The sequence below is a fragment of the Tachypleus tridentatus genome, chromosome 7 (genome assembly GCF_004210375.1).
Source record: "Tachypleus tridentatus isolate NWPU-2018 chromosome 7, ASM421037v1, whole genome shotgun sequence".
Lineage (NCBI taxonomy): Eukaryota > Metazoa > Arthropoda > Merostomata > Xiphosura > Limulidae > Tachypleus > Tachypleus tridentatus.
Genome location: NC_134831.1, coordinates 60,490,438 through 60,507,587, shown reverse-complemented (window position 1 = coordinate 60,507,587; position 17,150 = coordinate 60,490,438). Strand labels below are relative to the sequence as shown.

Here is a 17,150-nt window from a genome sequence, read left to right as displayed (position 1 = left end):
TTTATTTTGTTTGAGGATCACTTAGCTGGTCAGTATTTTGTGAATATTTTAAGCAATTAGCTATAAGTGAATTCAGTGAAACACTAATTTTTTGAAAAACAATGGCACGATATTAGAATCAGTAATACGGCCTGGCATGATCAGGTGGTTAGTGCGCTTGACTCGTAATATGAAGGTAGCGGGTTCGAATCTCTGTCACACCAAATATGCTCACCCTTTCAATCGTGGGGGCGTTATAAGTGACGGTCAATTCCACTATTCTTTGTAAAAAGAGTAGCCCAGGAGTTGGCGATGGGTTGTGATGATTAGCTGTCTTCTTACACTGCGAAATTTGGGATGGCTAGCGCAGATAGCCCTCGTTTGGCTTGCGCGAAATTCAAAACAAACAAAATAAAGTTTCATTAAATAAATTATAACTTTAGTGAGAGTCGACATCAACGGTTTTCACTTATTCTCTTTTTTGTTAAATGCACCAGCTTTACTCTGTTATATGTCTCTTCAAGCCATTTTATGAAGTCACCGAGCCAAGTGAGCCTCTGCCTAACTCTTTTCTTCTTTGGACTTAACTCATTTGAACGTTCACATATTTTCATCACATCTAGTTAAATGTCCAGACTGCAGAGTGTTTCGTCTTATAATTTGTAAGCTAGTCGTGTCAAAGGAAAACAAATTACTTAGACGTTTAAACAGTTGTTTTTTAATATACTTAATATTTTTAATCATGAGTTATTTCAAACAATTTAACGTGGAGTAGTCAGTGTATAGTGAAAAAAAAAACCTTCCGAATACGGTTATTGGTCAAGGATTTGAACAAAATATCTCGAATATTTTTTAACAAAACAAACTAATGCTTATGCTTGAAAAATTGAAATTTCTTTTAATATATGTCACATATAATTCATAATAAATCAAACTTTTATCAGTTTAGAGCAGGTGCGTACGGCTGAATAAATAAATTGAGTTTTGAAACGATGAATGACGAGCGCAGGCCTTACAATAGAACAGATCGGTGTCTGTTCAATAGATGTTTAAAAATCTACAAACACATCAGGCCTAAGAGCCAGACACTATACCTTTATGTCTGGGTATTACAAAGCAAACTTGTGTGAGTAACTATACTTTTGAGGGTAAATGAAGATTAATCTTGTTGTAACTCCAAGAAATACCTTTGCTATTTCATAGAAAAAAATAATACAAGGCAGAATGCAGCTCTAAAGGTACACCTGGTTGCTATAGAGACCTTTTTTATTATTATTAAAGATGAAGACGTTGCTATCAGCTTCTGTGCAGGAGACGTACCTGAAAGAATTTTATTGACTCGAATCGTCAGGTATATTACACAACTAATTTAGTCGTTTATTTTAGTAGTTACTTCTATATACAGTGTATCTAAAACTTTATTCATAATATAACTGAAATAGATCAAAATAATTATTTAATAATTTTGCAAAGGTATACACTTATGAAATAGAAATAACCAAATGAATTTGTTATGTAGTAACAAAGCGATGCGTGGTATTAATACTGGTATAATGAAGCTCTAGAACAATGGTACTAGGCTTACTATTCTTGCCACAAATTGATTTTATTGCATCAATATTAAGTTGAGTTGTTTTTACACATAACACTATACCAGTAAAAATAACAACCCATAAACGTTGTATAATGTAAAAAAACTGACAAATAATGTTCTTATTTAGGTTATTATTGTGATGACACATTGGAATAAATATAATCATGTTTGTAAGTATTTCAATATTAATTCCGTAATTATTTTTAGAAAGAAGAGTGGTTTATTAACTTTGTTGTTATTCGCAAAACTATACGATAGGCCATCTGTGCTATGTCAGCCGCAGGCATAGAATATCGATGTTCAGCTGTATAAGCCATTAAACTTACATTGAGTCATCAGGGAAGAGAGAAATAAGATTAAAGGTAACGTGTTCATTCTGCCACCTAAATAGTAGTCTGTTGAAAAATAACGTGTTCATTCCACCATTCTTATAGTAGTCTGCTGCTTATAATAGTCTGCTGTAAATAATCTCCTGTGTTCATTCCACCATTCTTATGGTAATCTGCTGAGAAATAATGTGTTCATTCCTCTATATAAGTAGTCTGCTGAAATAATGTAATTCCACCATTGTTATAGTGTAACGTGTTCATTCCACCATTCATTGCTGAGAAATAATGTGTTAGTTATTTAGTTAGTCTGCTGAAAAGTAATGTGTTCATTCCACCATTCTTATGGTAATCTGCTGAGAAATAATGTGTTCATTCCTCTATAGTTAAGTAGTCTGCTGAAAAGTAACTTGTTTATTCCACCATTCTTATACTAGTCTGCTGGGAAATAATGTGTTCATTCTACTGTACTTATTGTTGTCTGCTGAGAAATAATGTGTTCATTCCACCATTTTTATAGTAGTCTGCTGAAAAGTAACGTGTTCATTCCACCATTCTTATGGTAGTCTGCTGATAAATAATGTGTTCATTCCACCATTGTTGTGGTAGTCTGCTGAAAAGTAATGTGTTCATTCCACCATTCTTATGGTAATCTGCTGATAAATAATGTGTTCATTCCTATAGTTAAGTAGTCTGCTGATATGTAATGTATTCATTCCACCATTGTTATAGTAGTCTGCTGAAAAGTAACGTGTTCATTCCACCATTCTTATAGCAGTCTGCTGGGAAATAATGTGTTCATTTCTATTTAGTTAAGTAGTCTGCTGAAAAGTAATGTGTTCATTCCACCATTCTTATGGTAATCTGCTGAGAAACAATGTGTTCATTCCTCTATAGTTAAGTAGTCTGCTGAAATGTAATGTATTCATTCCACCATTGTTATAGTAGTCTGCTGAAAAGTAGTCTGCTGGGAAATAAAATAAATGTAATTCATTCCACCATTCTTATTATAATCTGCTAAGAAATAATGTGTTCATTCCTTTATAATTAAGTAGTCTGCTGAAAAGTAATGTGTTCATTCCACCATTCTTATGGTAATCTGCTGATAAATAATGTGTTCATTCCTATATAGTTAAGTAGTCTGTCGAAAAGTAATGTGTTCATTTCACCATTCTTATAGCAGTCTGCTGGGAAATAATGTGTTCATTCTACCAAAATTCTTGTAGTCTGCTGGGAAATAATGTATTCATTACACCATACGAATTATAATCTGCTAAGAAATAATGTGTTCATTCCTTTATAATTAATTAGTCTGCTGAAAAGTAATGTGTTCATTCCACCATTCTTATGGTAATATGCTGATAAATAATGTGTTCATTCCTCTATAGTTAAGAAGTCTGTTGAAAAATAACGTGTTCATTCCACTTTACTTATAGTAGAGTATAGTATTCGTTCCACTATCTTTATAGTCTGCTTTCGATGTTTTAGTTTACCAGAACTCGTTCGTCCGGTAAAGTTCAACATTCATTTTATCTTGTAGGCCGTTACTGATTGTGTCATTTTTTATTTAACACGACAGGTCATCAGGGCATTATGTTGAGCTACTTAAATTCTAATATAAATATATTCCAATATATACAACTAATTATTTAAGAGGAGACAATTTTGCATTTTTTCAAACAAAATTTATAAATTGAGCTCGTTTATTTCATTAGTTTGCTTTCTAATTGTATAAGAAGACACGAATGGCATTTTATGGACAATTAACATTTCATGTTTGATTGCATAGCAAATAGAAAGATCATTTTAAAGAAAGCTTAAAATCAGTGAACAGATTAGTGTTTACTGTTGTTGCTCAACTGCCTACAGAAACAGGCTAACTGCTAGCCTCTGAACGAAATATAAATCAGAACAGACCTAAGAACAAATCAAAATATACTTACAGCTAGTGTGCAAGCTAAGAATAAATAGGAAAAGATGTACACCTAGCTTATAAGGTAAGCATAAATCGGAACAAGCCTAGAGCTAGACTTCAGACTAAGAGGAAATCGGAGGAGACCTACATATAGCTTCTAAACTAAGAATAATCGTAGCATATGTACAACTAGCCTCCAAGCTAAGAACCGATTGGATCAAACCTATTACTGGCCTCCAAACTCAGAATAACTCGGAGCAGACCTACATATAACTTCCAAGCTGAGAATAAATAGAAACAGATTTAAAGTTAATTATAAGCTAGGAATAAATCGGTAGGCGCCTACAGCTTGTCTATAAGCTAGGAATGAATTCTGATAGATCAACAGCCAACTCCCACGCTAAAAATAAATCAGAGCAGTCCTACAATTATCTTCTAAGCTATGAATAAATGGGAGATAAGGCCTACCGCTACCCTCCAGGCTAAGGACAAATGAGACCAGATCTACAGTTAGCTTCCTAATTAAGAACAAATGATTAAGAAATTAATTCTGTATTGAACACGATAAACAGAAATGTTCTTCACTAAGACCATTAGGATAACGTATTATTTAATTGTAAATTGTACAATTCAGATACTTTCTATTACACTGAATACTTAACACATATCTGTAACAAAGAACAACAAACAAAAATAAAAGAGCTACGAGTTACCATATACGGAAGTATGTTTTCTTTTGGCGTGTATAAGTATGACCTTCACTTCATGTCGAATCTGAAGATGATACTTAAAAAAAAACACATAGAAAATTAATTAGGAAAAATGTTATTCGGTACAAACTATCGATGATTTAATATCTAACAAAAACCACTGAGTATATTGAAATATTTTAAAATTATTTGCGAAGTTAGTGTTATCATTTAGGTCGAGCACGGCCTTATTCTTAGTGTGTTTGGACCGTGAATCCGAAGGTTTATGGTTCGCTGACGGCTAGTTGTCACAAAAATGACCTAAGTTTTTTTTAGAACTGTGCGTGCACTATTTGAGTGACCGTCAAATTCTACTAATTGGTAAGATAAAAGTAGCCCGAAGGTCTGGGGTGAAGGTTGTTGACTCTCTAAACTATAAGTTCAAAACTATACTGCTGTGCAAAATTATTTGTTTTTTGTTGCTGAGCACAAAGTTATACGATAAACTATCTATGCTCTTTTCACCACGGGTAACGAAATTCGGTTTGTAGAATCGTAAACCTGGGACTTGTTGTTGAACCACTAGGGTGTATTATACGCAGATATTCTGAAACAATTAAACAAAGTATCAACAACTAGTCACTATGTCAAAATGAGACTGGCCAGCATTCAGATTTCATTAATTATATCGGCTTGAAATACTTAAAGAAACAGAATTCTATACCTGAAGTATATTATTCACAACACAATACACCATCTATAGCTGTAAAATGTTTTAAGTGCTTCATATTACGTTCCAGATTGTCTGTGTTCCGCAGTGAAGGTATATTCTTGGTTTATGTCAATCAGAAGATTAATTTAACATAAAATTTATCGTTGAGCAAAGTTTTATTTCTCGACTCCTTTCTCCTTAAAATGTATATCGTCTAGAAACTATGCCAATAAATAATTATTAAGATACTTGAGAAAATTCGTAAGTTTAGTAGTAGCGAAATACGTACGGTTTAAGTAAGTTACTGTAATAAGGTTTGCTAAAAGCGTAGGTTACTTCTAGTGTAGCTTAATAATGGAATTTTGTGGGGCTACATTTTTTGAAGATATTGTTGGAAAATATGATAAAATCAGAAATATGTTGTGTATAGCATTATATACCTAAACTCTACCAAAAAGGAGTTTTTAGATTATGGCATTAATTCTAAGGGCATACAACATAATCAGTTATTACAGTTGTAGCATACCATGAAAATTAAGTACTAATGTCTAGATAGCTTTATATTAGTAGAGAATTCCCATGAATACAAATGTATGCACATCCTTTCGTAGCTTCATGTTGATGGGTGATATAGAGTCGTTTTTTTTTCAGGTTTAGTGACCTAATAGTAGTCGTTAGATAGAAAATATGTGCACACACAGTGTTGTAAAAAGTTGTTCAATCATTGTTTTCGGATAATGTTTGAGTTAGATGTCTCTATATCTAGGTAATAGCACATGGAAAAATAAAGAAGCTAGAAATTTCCCCAAGATCTGTAGTTTTTTTTTAGTAGCTGAATAATCATCTAATCTATGTAGATACATATATTTTTTTTTAAATTCCAGTATCTCCACTTTAAATTAATTAATATTTTGAAATATTTTATACATTCAACTACTGTTTTGGATGCCTAAACCAAATTACGGCTTTTTATGCTTTTAGTAAATAATCATTATAAACATAAATGGATTGTTTACTAACCAAACCTCTTTAAGACCTTAAAATGAACGGTCTTACTAGTCAATCTATAAGACTAAAGACCTCATTATTATTATAATATGAAGAGTGAACTAATAATAGAGCTTTCAAAGGCATTTCCACTCACCCTTTTGTCTGACTTCCGAACTGCTTCATAGATTTTCCAGGCTAATTCGGGCCCAGCGCTACCCACTTGTATCCCCATGTCGTAGTATTGAGTGATGGGGTTTGCGTCCGTCAAAGTAGGTCCTAATGGTTTAAATTTAGAAAACATGGCGGATTCTCGAGGCATAGTGTCGGCTCTTTTTGCAAGTCAATATGGAGGAAACAGCGAGTTGTATTGATGACGGAGTCTGCTGGAGCTAGATGTGTGACAAAGATTCACACATAAAACATCTTATTCATAATTGTTTATTACTGACAAAGTGAATCTTTATAATATGTATTAAATAATTATTTGAGACTTGAAATCTGTTATCAGTTGTAATCATACAACAAACGAAATATCTTTCTTCAACAACTAACGATAATAAAACGTAGACAATAGCCTTTTCACTATAATCTATACTATTGTTTCTTTTTCTTAAATTACGTCTTTTTATATTTTATAACTAGCCCCAATATGTCGTAGGAACTAATATGAAATTATAGTTAATTCTTCCTGATACTCTCAAGTAGAATAGTTCTGGGATCCAGATTAAGCTTTATAAAACGTTTTAGAAATATATAAATGATATTAATATCCAACTTTTGAAAATATTACTCAATAACAGCAATATTCTAAAATCCGTTTGATTGAAACATTCCTTAACAATCCCAAGTAAAATAAGATAAACCTTTCAGACATTTAAGAGGGACATTAAGATAATTACAGTGTTAATATTTATCGTATTTACGAACTATTTATAATGTTGCACGAAAAACAAAGATCTTATGATTATGAGTTTTTTGTTTAGAAAGAAACTCCGGAATATATCTAGTTCAATGAGTTGTAAAAACATGTTTTTATTAAAGAAATTATGCCAATAATTCTACTAGCCAACACAGACAGCTATAAAGTAATAAAGAATGATGTTTTAGTCAAGTTATTAATTATTTAATTGAAGAAACACCATCAGAAATAAATAGTGGGGAATAAAGATACACGGAATAAAAATACGGCGTTTCAACACGAAACTTCCAAATGCTACTAAGAAAATTCTGTAGAATAAACAGAGGACAGAAATCAAATCCACAAGATAAAAACTAAATAGAAAATCAATCGAAACCTCTGAATGTCACGTAAAACAACGGACAACCTAAAATTCATAGACGAGCCATTCTCAATGCTAAGCTGTTAAGAAAAACAAAACTCACTGACTGGAACAATCTCAGAACAACATAAGCTTGAAATGTTCCACAGATCCCTTAATGAGAAAGCTATTTAAACGTAGAGTTTATTTGGATGATTAAATATCTGTTACAGTAAGGAAGGGAAACTATCAAACAGAGCTCCAAAATTAAAGACAAAAAGACCGAACGAAAAATGTTTGTTTATTTCATCCTGAAATATAAAAGGTGAGCATATTATTCTAAAAAATTCGTTGAAAATCTCTGAATCGAGAAAAGTGTCGTTGCATTTCCTTCTCAACTATTACAAGTATTTCTGAAAATATATGTTTGCAGTGAGCTTATTAACACTGAACTTATAAAATAAGTAATTTGGTTTGAATATCGCGCAAAACTACACGAGGGCTATCTGTGCTAGCCGTCCCTAATTTAGCAGTGTAAGATTAGAGGAAAGGCAGCTAGTTATCACCGCCAACTCTTGGGCTACTCTTTTACCAATGAATAGTGAGATTGACCATCATATTATAACTCCCCACGGCTGAAAGGGCAAGCATATTTGGTGTAAAATGGATTCGAACCCACGGCCCTCGGATTATGAATCGAGTGCCTTAACCACCTGGCCATACTGGGCCTAATGAGTAATTGAAGATGGAAATTAATAAATAGTATAAACATTAATCTAGTATTTTTACCTTCTGTAAATAACAGTTAAACCTCACTTTTCGAAAAAGCATTTTATTTTCTGTGATTCTCTCTTAAGTCTAAAGCAGAACAAGTCGAGAGAAATGTTTGCAGGCATTAGAGGGAAGTTTAGTTTGCTCTGTCACTTTATCAACACACGAAGTGTCGAATAACTTGTATATTAAGGTCGAGATTTTATCCAATTTTCTTTGTTTGGATGAGGATCTAGAAAAAAGCACGGGCTTACCTTAATCTAGGAAAAGTTCGGATAGGATAAAATGAACTTAACTCAGTAGAAAGAGTGAACGCTGCACAAGGTAGTTTTCATTAAATCTATCTATATATATGTGTGTGTGTGTGTGTGTATGTGATGTATGAGAGAGAACAGTTTTATTTTAGGCCAGAAGGATAATGTTTATTAATCAAACGAAATTATATAATTTGTGAATAAAGGCAGCTTTAGCTTAATTAAATACAGTATTGTATATGTAATGGTAGCTGTACTCAACCAAACAGAAATGATATGATCTATGAAATAAATGTTTTGGATAGCTTAAATCACGACAGTACTATGTAGAAAAGATTGACTCTATCCACACTCATTAGGAAAATGGACACGGAGAAATATTTTAGCATAATCTAAGTGGAGAATTCCTTGAACTAGTAGATTAGAGTCTTAGGAGGAAGATATTTAACTTAACTTAGAATAGTAATGTCTTGGGAAAGGTTTCAAAACAATAACCTGTAGGAGAGAGAGAACAATGAGAAAATAAAAGTTGCTTGTTGGCTAATCTATAGGAGAACAGTGTGGAAGAGGTTCGCAAGGAGAGTGGTGAACTGAAGACAGTTATAATTTAACTCAGAAAAGTCTTAAAAAAAAGAAGATAATTTTGCTTAGTAAAAGTAACATATTCTATAAGTGAAATTGGTCCTCAATTTACCTTGTCTTTATATGACTCATTACCGGTTGAGTCGACACCGCATAGAGTAATTTTGTATTTTTACAAAACTCATTGTTCAAGAACTGGTCAAATAATATAAAATGAAGTCACTCAATTTTCTTTGTAAAACTAATAGATATCATGAGTAAACAGTTAATGTAACTACACAGGTAAAGTATTCTTATTTAAAGTACTTTAACTGACCTATATGTTGTTGGCTTAATATACAGTTTGACCTTTGACCTTTATCATTCTCGATCGAAGGTTTCGTTTGATTTTAATAACTATTATAAAGTTCAGAAATAAACACTGTTTTACAAAGCACATTTTAGCTAATACAGGGGTGAAAATAGGTGGCTATAACGCTACTAAACAGAAGATGGAGATAGCACTTTCACATTTTCAGATAATAAAACACCAATTCTACGAATCCCATTTCTTGGTTTGTATACGAATAGTTACAATAAAGCCTTTAAAACTGAATATCACAGGTAAATAAACTGTCTAAAGGCTAATGTTATTTTTACGTTTCTCAGAAAAACTACATTGAAACCAACACCATAAGAATTAGCATATCATAATTAAAAACAATTTTCTAGTGATAAGAAGCGAATCTTCTGTACGTGTCTTTAATAAGTAAAAATATAGTATAAAAATTGATAAAACATTTTTTCTTTACTACAGGTTATTTTAAAAGGGATTGATTTCACTGTTTTACCATAAACACTTGTTCAGGAATGTTTTTGTTTGATTTAAGAAGTTTTAATGGAAAGAAAGAAAACTGCTAGAACTTCTAACTTGTTCAGCATCATTGTTTTTCTTTGTAACATAGTTTAAAATGGCTAATATCTTTAGAACATAAAAAATTAAAATTACTCGATGTAAACTTCAACAGCTTGTCATCCAACGCGTTACATGTGCATTTTAAATATTTGGAATATTTAATGTAAATTATTTTAAAAGCTTTAAGTATCAGATTTTCAGCTGTTTGTCAAAGATCGTGTTAAAAATATTAACATGTTTTTAAACTTATAACTCTAACTTAAAATGTAGTGAAAGGTCTGTAGTCAATTTTGAAGATTAAATACACAAAAGAGACCTGCGTTATTCTAATTTGGTTGAGGTGTCTTTTCACAAATCGAAAGGGCCATAGCTCAAGCTGCAATTTTTTTTTTTCATTTTCAGATATGCGTGTGTTATTAAAGTGGCAATCAATCTAGTTATTCCGTTCAAACCCAGACAGAACTATTATGATAGTGAGTAACATCTACTGGCTTCCTTCGGTATTTCAAAATTACTTAGGCTAAACGTAAACCTCGTAAGTCTCTAAGCTCGTCGAACTAACTTATGTATAGCATAAGCCTAAGTTCAGCTTGGAAACACCAGAACCATCATATAGCGTGACAACTATTTCAAATTTGCCTCAGAAACAAAATTCTTAAAAACTTTGTTCTTTAATTTCGCTCAAAGCTACACGAGGGCTATCTGCGCTAGCCGTCCATAATTTTGCAGTGTAAGACTAGAGAGAAGGCAGCTAGTCATCACCACCAACCGCTAACTCTTGTGCTACTCTTTTACTAATGAATAGTGAAATTGACCATCACTTTATAACGCCCCACGGCTGAGAGGGCAAGCATGTTTGTGGTGACGGGGATTCGACCTTGCGACCGTCGGATTACGAGTTGAACGCCTCAACCCACCTGGTGATGCCGGACATAATTGTTAAATAACAAGTTTAAATGTCGTTTTGAGAACTTTCCACTAGAAATACAGTAAGATTTAGAATGAATTACAAGTATGTGTATCATATATACACATTTTTTGTAACACTGTACAAAATTAAGACATAATACATGAAAGCACAAGTGAAATCTAAAAGTATATTTGAAAACGCACGTAACGTCAAACGTACTTATGTTTCCTGATTCTAAACAAGATGCATATAAATGAATAAAAATCTCATAACCAGAGCGCTTTCGAAAGCGCTCTGGTTATAGGGTATTTATTCATTTACATCAAGACTTTTTAAGCCTACGTAGTTTTCTTGCATCATCAAGATACATATAATTATGCAATGTGCAAGAAATGTGTTAAAATGCGCAGATACTACGACACGTGCAAATTACTAACGACTTATATAGATAATAATAACACATTTGAATGCCCTCAGTGGCACAGCGATATGTCTATAAATTTACAACGTTAAAAACCGAGTTTTGATAGTTATGGTGGGCAGATAGACCGTTGTGTAGGTTTGTGCTTAAATACAAACAACCACTACATACGTGAATAATAAATGACGCACTTTTATATATATTATATAATACATCCCATCCAACCTCCTGAGTCCTAGTATTGGTGAAACACTTTATCGGCACTCGATATGGCATATGTAATGCATTTTATATATTGTTATATTATTCTTATTTGCTTTCACTCATAAGCTTTTAGAATACATATAAATAATATATGTACTCTCCAACTCTTCAACATATTGTGTAAGTTTGATTTTGATATGTGTATTTCATACAAAAATACATTTCAGTTATATTGTCGCGCTCATAACGTAATTTAAATATTTCTCTTCATATCTATTTATTAAATCATGAACATACTAACATGTCGTCCAATAAGTTATGGTAAGCACAATGGAATTTTCTAGAAAAGAGAGGAAAAATTACTTTAATGGTTGAGTAGGTATGTTATTAAAATAGATGAATATCGCAATGAACGATGTTATTTTGTTGTTGTTTTTATTTATTTGCTTTCCTTATTCTACATTCTAGTTAAACTGGACCGCGTACCGTACTGCTTTGCTTTCAAAATTTCGCCTTGTATTATATCATCAATTTCATGACCACGAAGTTTTCGACATGGCACACTTCTAATTAACGTATTGAAACTTAGCGCTAGTGTTTGTCACGTTTTCAAAGGAATCTTGTATTACACAGGACAAACGTGATCCAAGCAAGTCTGGAAGGTGGGCTAATCAATACTTCTATATATATTTTTATATATACTTGTTAACTTGTTTGTTTGTTTCTTTTTAGATTTCGTGCAAAGCTACACGAGGGCTATCTGCGCTAGCCGTCCCTAATTTAGCAGTGTAAGACTAGAAAGAAGGCAGCTAGTCATCACCACCCCCCGCCTACTCTTGGAGTACTCTTTTACCAGCTAATAGTGGGATTGACCGCAACTTTATAACGCCTCCACGATTGAAAGGGCAATCACGTTTGGTGCGACGGGGATTCAAACCCGCGACCCTTGGATTACGAGTCGAGTGCCTTACCCACTCTGCCATGCCGAGCCCTTGTTGACTTAAGTAGTTAAAGTTAAGGATTTAGTTGCAATAACTAATTTCCTCCACTTCCGAGTTATATTGCAAAATATAATTAGATTCATAACAGAGACCAGGAAACATTACAAATGTCAGAATAAAAGTTAATATTCGGTTTATTTGGTTCTAGCACACGTTTTGTTATGATTCCTGTTGATGTTAATATATCGTATCGTATCGACATTATTCGGTATCGTTTCTTAGTTTATTTCAGTGTTCAGTACATAGAGTCCCTGGACTCTTACATGCATAACTAAAGTTCATTAGTACTAAACATAAGAACTAGAATCAATAACGTTTGACTCTATGTACATTTCTTATGACTGATACACGTATTTCAGTAATATACTTACATTCTTAAAGAAACTACATTTACACTCTAAGAATCACTTCATCTAGAAGTAAGTTGATTATTTTTAAAGTGTCACGTTTCATAAACCAATAGAGCTAGAAATAGTCAAACCTAAGTTTTTCATAAAATTAAAATATAGCGAACTGCGCGAGGTATTCTGAACAACGTGTTAGTAGTGTGTTAATACACGTTCAGATATGTATAAAGATAATTATCTGTGCCTTGCCATTAAATCCGTATAACTACAACAACATTTTTCTGTATTTATATTCTTACTAGCCACATTTTTGTATATGGTCATGTCATGTCCTGGTGGTTAAGGATCTCGTCTTACAGTCTGAGAGTCGCGAGATCGAATTCCCATTGCCGAACATGCCCGGGCTTTTAGCTGTGGGAGCGTTATAATGTTACGGTCAATCCCACCATTCATTGGTGAAAGAGTAGCCCAAAGTGGGGGATGTTGACAAGCTGCCTTCCCTTTTGTGTAGCACTTTTAAATTAGAAATGGCTAGCACAGATAGCGCTCGTGTAGATTTAAATCAAACCAAACCTTTTCACGGGGACTGTTTAGTTTCACTAAATACACGACGTATAGTAACATTTATTACATATTTTGTACCACCTTAATGTATTAGTTTACGCTTTAGATATTGGGCCTACTATTTTAAGCATCTTTTGAAATATACTACATATTGTTGTTTACTGTAGAACCAAAATATATATCATTTCAAGTGTCAACTATCTTTAAAAACATATAGTCAAAATCTTACACATTGAAGTTTATAATGTTTTTATTTTAATATGGATCCATTTATGCGCTTCAGGTTTAGTTTAATAGAGGCTGTCTTACCTTTCACTATAATTACGTCAACTTCAGAAGGTTTTCTCATAGTTAGGCCCTAAAAACATTCTATTCTGTACCATATAAGTCTTTATCTATGTAATTTCTGGGGAACTCACTTCAACACGCATATCTTTTTTTTTGGGGGGGGGGGATAGGGATACATTCTTTCCAGTTTTATGTTTGCCTTTGTTATATAATCTCCGTAACTTTGTTAGCAGTAGAAGTGATATATATTAAGTGCTACTCTGAAAGCTCAATTGCGTTAGTTTCATATATTTTGATTACAAAAGGCAGACAAAACATTAAAAGTTTTTCTACAATTCGGGTACCTCACCATTCAACCTACGTAACACTCATTTATAGTGTTCTCTGGAGGTAGTGGGTATTGTAATATTTTTGGTAACTTGTACTTTTAAATCAAGTATGTATGTTCTCAAACTTAATTTACATTTGCAAACTTAGATGAAAATCTGCTGACATATTCAACGAATACATGTTTCCTATTAAAATGAATCATAAAAATTATTAGCTAAATAGACAAAAATTTATGTAATGACGATAATATTAAATTTATTGCTTTAAGAGCCTTTTTAAAGTACTGTCTAAGTAATATTATAGAAATAAGTAAGCCAGAAGGGTAAGAATGCAAAGATGTATTAGTTAGAAGATACATTCAGATAGTCGAATCAGGAATAATAATTGACATGCTGATTTAAGGCTTAAGCTTATGGAATAAATGCGACTAAATTAGTTACCTAAAAGCAACAATTATAGTTTTGTTTTGAATTTTGCGCAAAGCTGCACGAGAGTTATTTGTGCTACCCGTCCCTAATTTAGTAGTATAAGACTAGATGGAAGACAGCTAGTCATCACCACCCAACTCTTGGGTTACTCTTTTACCAAGGAATAGTAGGATTGACTGTAACATTACAACGCTCCCACGGCTAAAAGGGCAATGCCGGGTCAAACTTTTAGGCAAATAAAGTAGATATTAATTATCTTTCGTTTAGTGTTCTCACAATGACAGTTCTTTTATGTTTTGCATCGCTCGAATCCAACTTCTTAAAGTATCTTTTTGATTAAAGTGAGTGATTTATGTTTAAGGTGTTAGATTTGTTACAAAAACAGTTTTTTTAATTTTCTGCAATGCTCAGATCCAGCTTTTAAACGTATATTTTTAGTCACAGTGAGTGATTTAAGCTCAAAGTTTTGGGTTCCTTATAATCTACAATCGTTAAGTTTTGATAGACAGCTCAACAAAACTAAATCTGTTTGTGTATGTTTTCTTAAACCAAAGATACATCGAGCTATCTGCTGTGTTCACCAAGGGAGACCGAATCTTTGATTTTAGCAATGTAAATCCGAATACTCACCGCTATCCTACCAGGGTCCACTAAATCTTGAGGATTTGTTCTTAGACCGAAATAAACATTTCGGCGAAAGTCTAGCCTCTGTCTTAATCCTTCGAATTTTTCAGACAAAAGTTTTCGTAGTTTTATATCTGTTTCAAATGCTGTGCTCAAAAACTAATTTTATGCAATAAATTTATTCTGTTTGAGATCGCGCATGCTCTATATAAAGTTGTCTAAAAAATCACCGAAAGAATAACTTTAAAGTTCGTAAGTGTGTTCTAGTTTTATAAATAAAGTTGCAACAAGTCAAGATAAAACATTTGTCATGTAAGAATTATTTGTAAGAAATCAGTTATTTTAAGCCTGTTAATACATTTATAAATAGTGGTGGTACCTGTCAGTTAAAGCGATATTGTTGATCTATTTATTGACTCAACTTTGTCTTCATTTGCAAAAACTGTAGGCCTAAGAGAACTCGTGAATTTCTGAGTGCGAAAGAAATAAATGTATTTGTATGAGAAATATTTACGAGCATGGTTAAACTAGTCTTATTCAGTATAGAATATGCTCTTTTATGGTAATCTGCAGCATTATTATTTATTTTATAGCGGATTTTATAACTAAAAATGATTATCCGTAAGTAAGATATCAGTATATAAATAAATATCATAATTTTCTAGATACAATTATTTGAAGTAACATATACTTCTTACAGTAGTCGGCCCGGCATGGCCAAGCGCGTTAAGGTGTGCGACTCGTAATCTGAGGGTCGCGGGTTCGCATCCCCGTCGCGCCAAACATGCTCGCCCTTTCAGCCGTGGGGGCGTTATAATGTTACGGTCAATCCCACTATTCGTTGGTAAAAGAGTAGCCCAAGAGTTGGCGGTGGGTGGTGATGACTAGCTGCCTTCCCTCTAGTCTTACACTGCTAAATTAGGGACAGCTAGCACAGATAGCCCTCGAGTAGCTTTGTGCGAAATTCAAAAACAAAAACCAAAACAAACAAAAAACAAACTTACAGTAGTGTGTTATACCCGATGATTCTATTAGTTATGTTATTTCAAAGAAATCGGGTATTAAATGGCACAAACAGCAGAGCACGCATTTCAAGAAGTCGGCAACAAACAAGGGTAAATGCGTCGCTATTTGGGGATTTATATACAAGAATACACACCAGTTACAAGAGAAAGAGGGCGAAAGTATGTTTATTTGTTCTTGAATTTCGCGCCCAGCTACACGAGTTGCTATCTGCGCCAGGCGTCTCTAATTTAGTAGTGCAAGACTAATGCAGCTAGTCATCACTACCTAGATTTGTTTTGGAATTTCGCACAAAGCTACTCGAGGGCTATCTGTGCTAGCCGTCCCTAATTTAGCAGTGTAAGACTAGAGGGAAGGCAGCTAGTCATCAACCCCACCGCCAAATCTTTGACTACTCTTTTACCAACGAATAGTGGGATTGACCGTCACATTATAACGCCCCCACGGCTGGGAGGGCGAGCATGTTTGGCGCGACTCGAGCGCGAACCCGCGACCTTCAGATTACGAAGCGCACGCCTTAACGCGCTAGGCCATGCCGGGCCCTCATCTCTACCTACCGCCAACTCTTGGGCTATTATTTTACCAACGAATAGCAGTATTAACTGTACAATTATAACGCAACCAAGGCTGAGAGGGCGGGTATGTTTGGTGTGACGGGGATTCGAACCCGCGACTCTCAGATTACGAGTCAAGCGCCTTAACCACCTGGCCTTGGCGGGCCCGACCGAAAGTAAGGAATATCAAACAGTTGATTTTTTATTTCATGGGAAAACTTATTAAACGGTTTCAGCATGAGGAATAACTATCTGCTATCGGTTAAATTAGGTTCGGCTAGCACAGATAACCCTCGTGTAGGTTTTGCCCGAAATTCAAAACAAACTAATAGTTCTTTCATTTATACATATAGCTTCAATTTCCTTTTAATACTGTCTAACTCACACATTCTACTTCTCTATTAGATTTGAATGCCACAAAAAGCAGGAGATCCCACATAAGTCTATTTAGATAAGATACAGCCAATTCTTTGATAGATTTTTTGGGCAA

At 33.7% G+C, this 17,150-nt stretch overlaps 1 protein-coding gene across 1 annotated transcript in view; it reads right to left on the bottom strand.

Moving 5' to 3' along the window:
* Window positions 1-17,150, bottom strand: part of LOC143257682 (SCY1-like protein 2) — a 175,093-nt gene that overhangs the window by 99,176 nt on the left and 58,767 nt on the right. Inside the window, exon 3 of the mRNA XM_076516724.1 lies at window positions 6,360-6,594. Coding sequence (XP_076372839.1) covers window positions 6,360-6,524 — 165 coding nt within the window. The 5' untranslated portion in view covers window positions 6,525-6,594. The remainder of the gene's footprint in view (window positions 1-6,359; window positions 6,595-17,150) is intronic.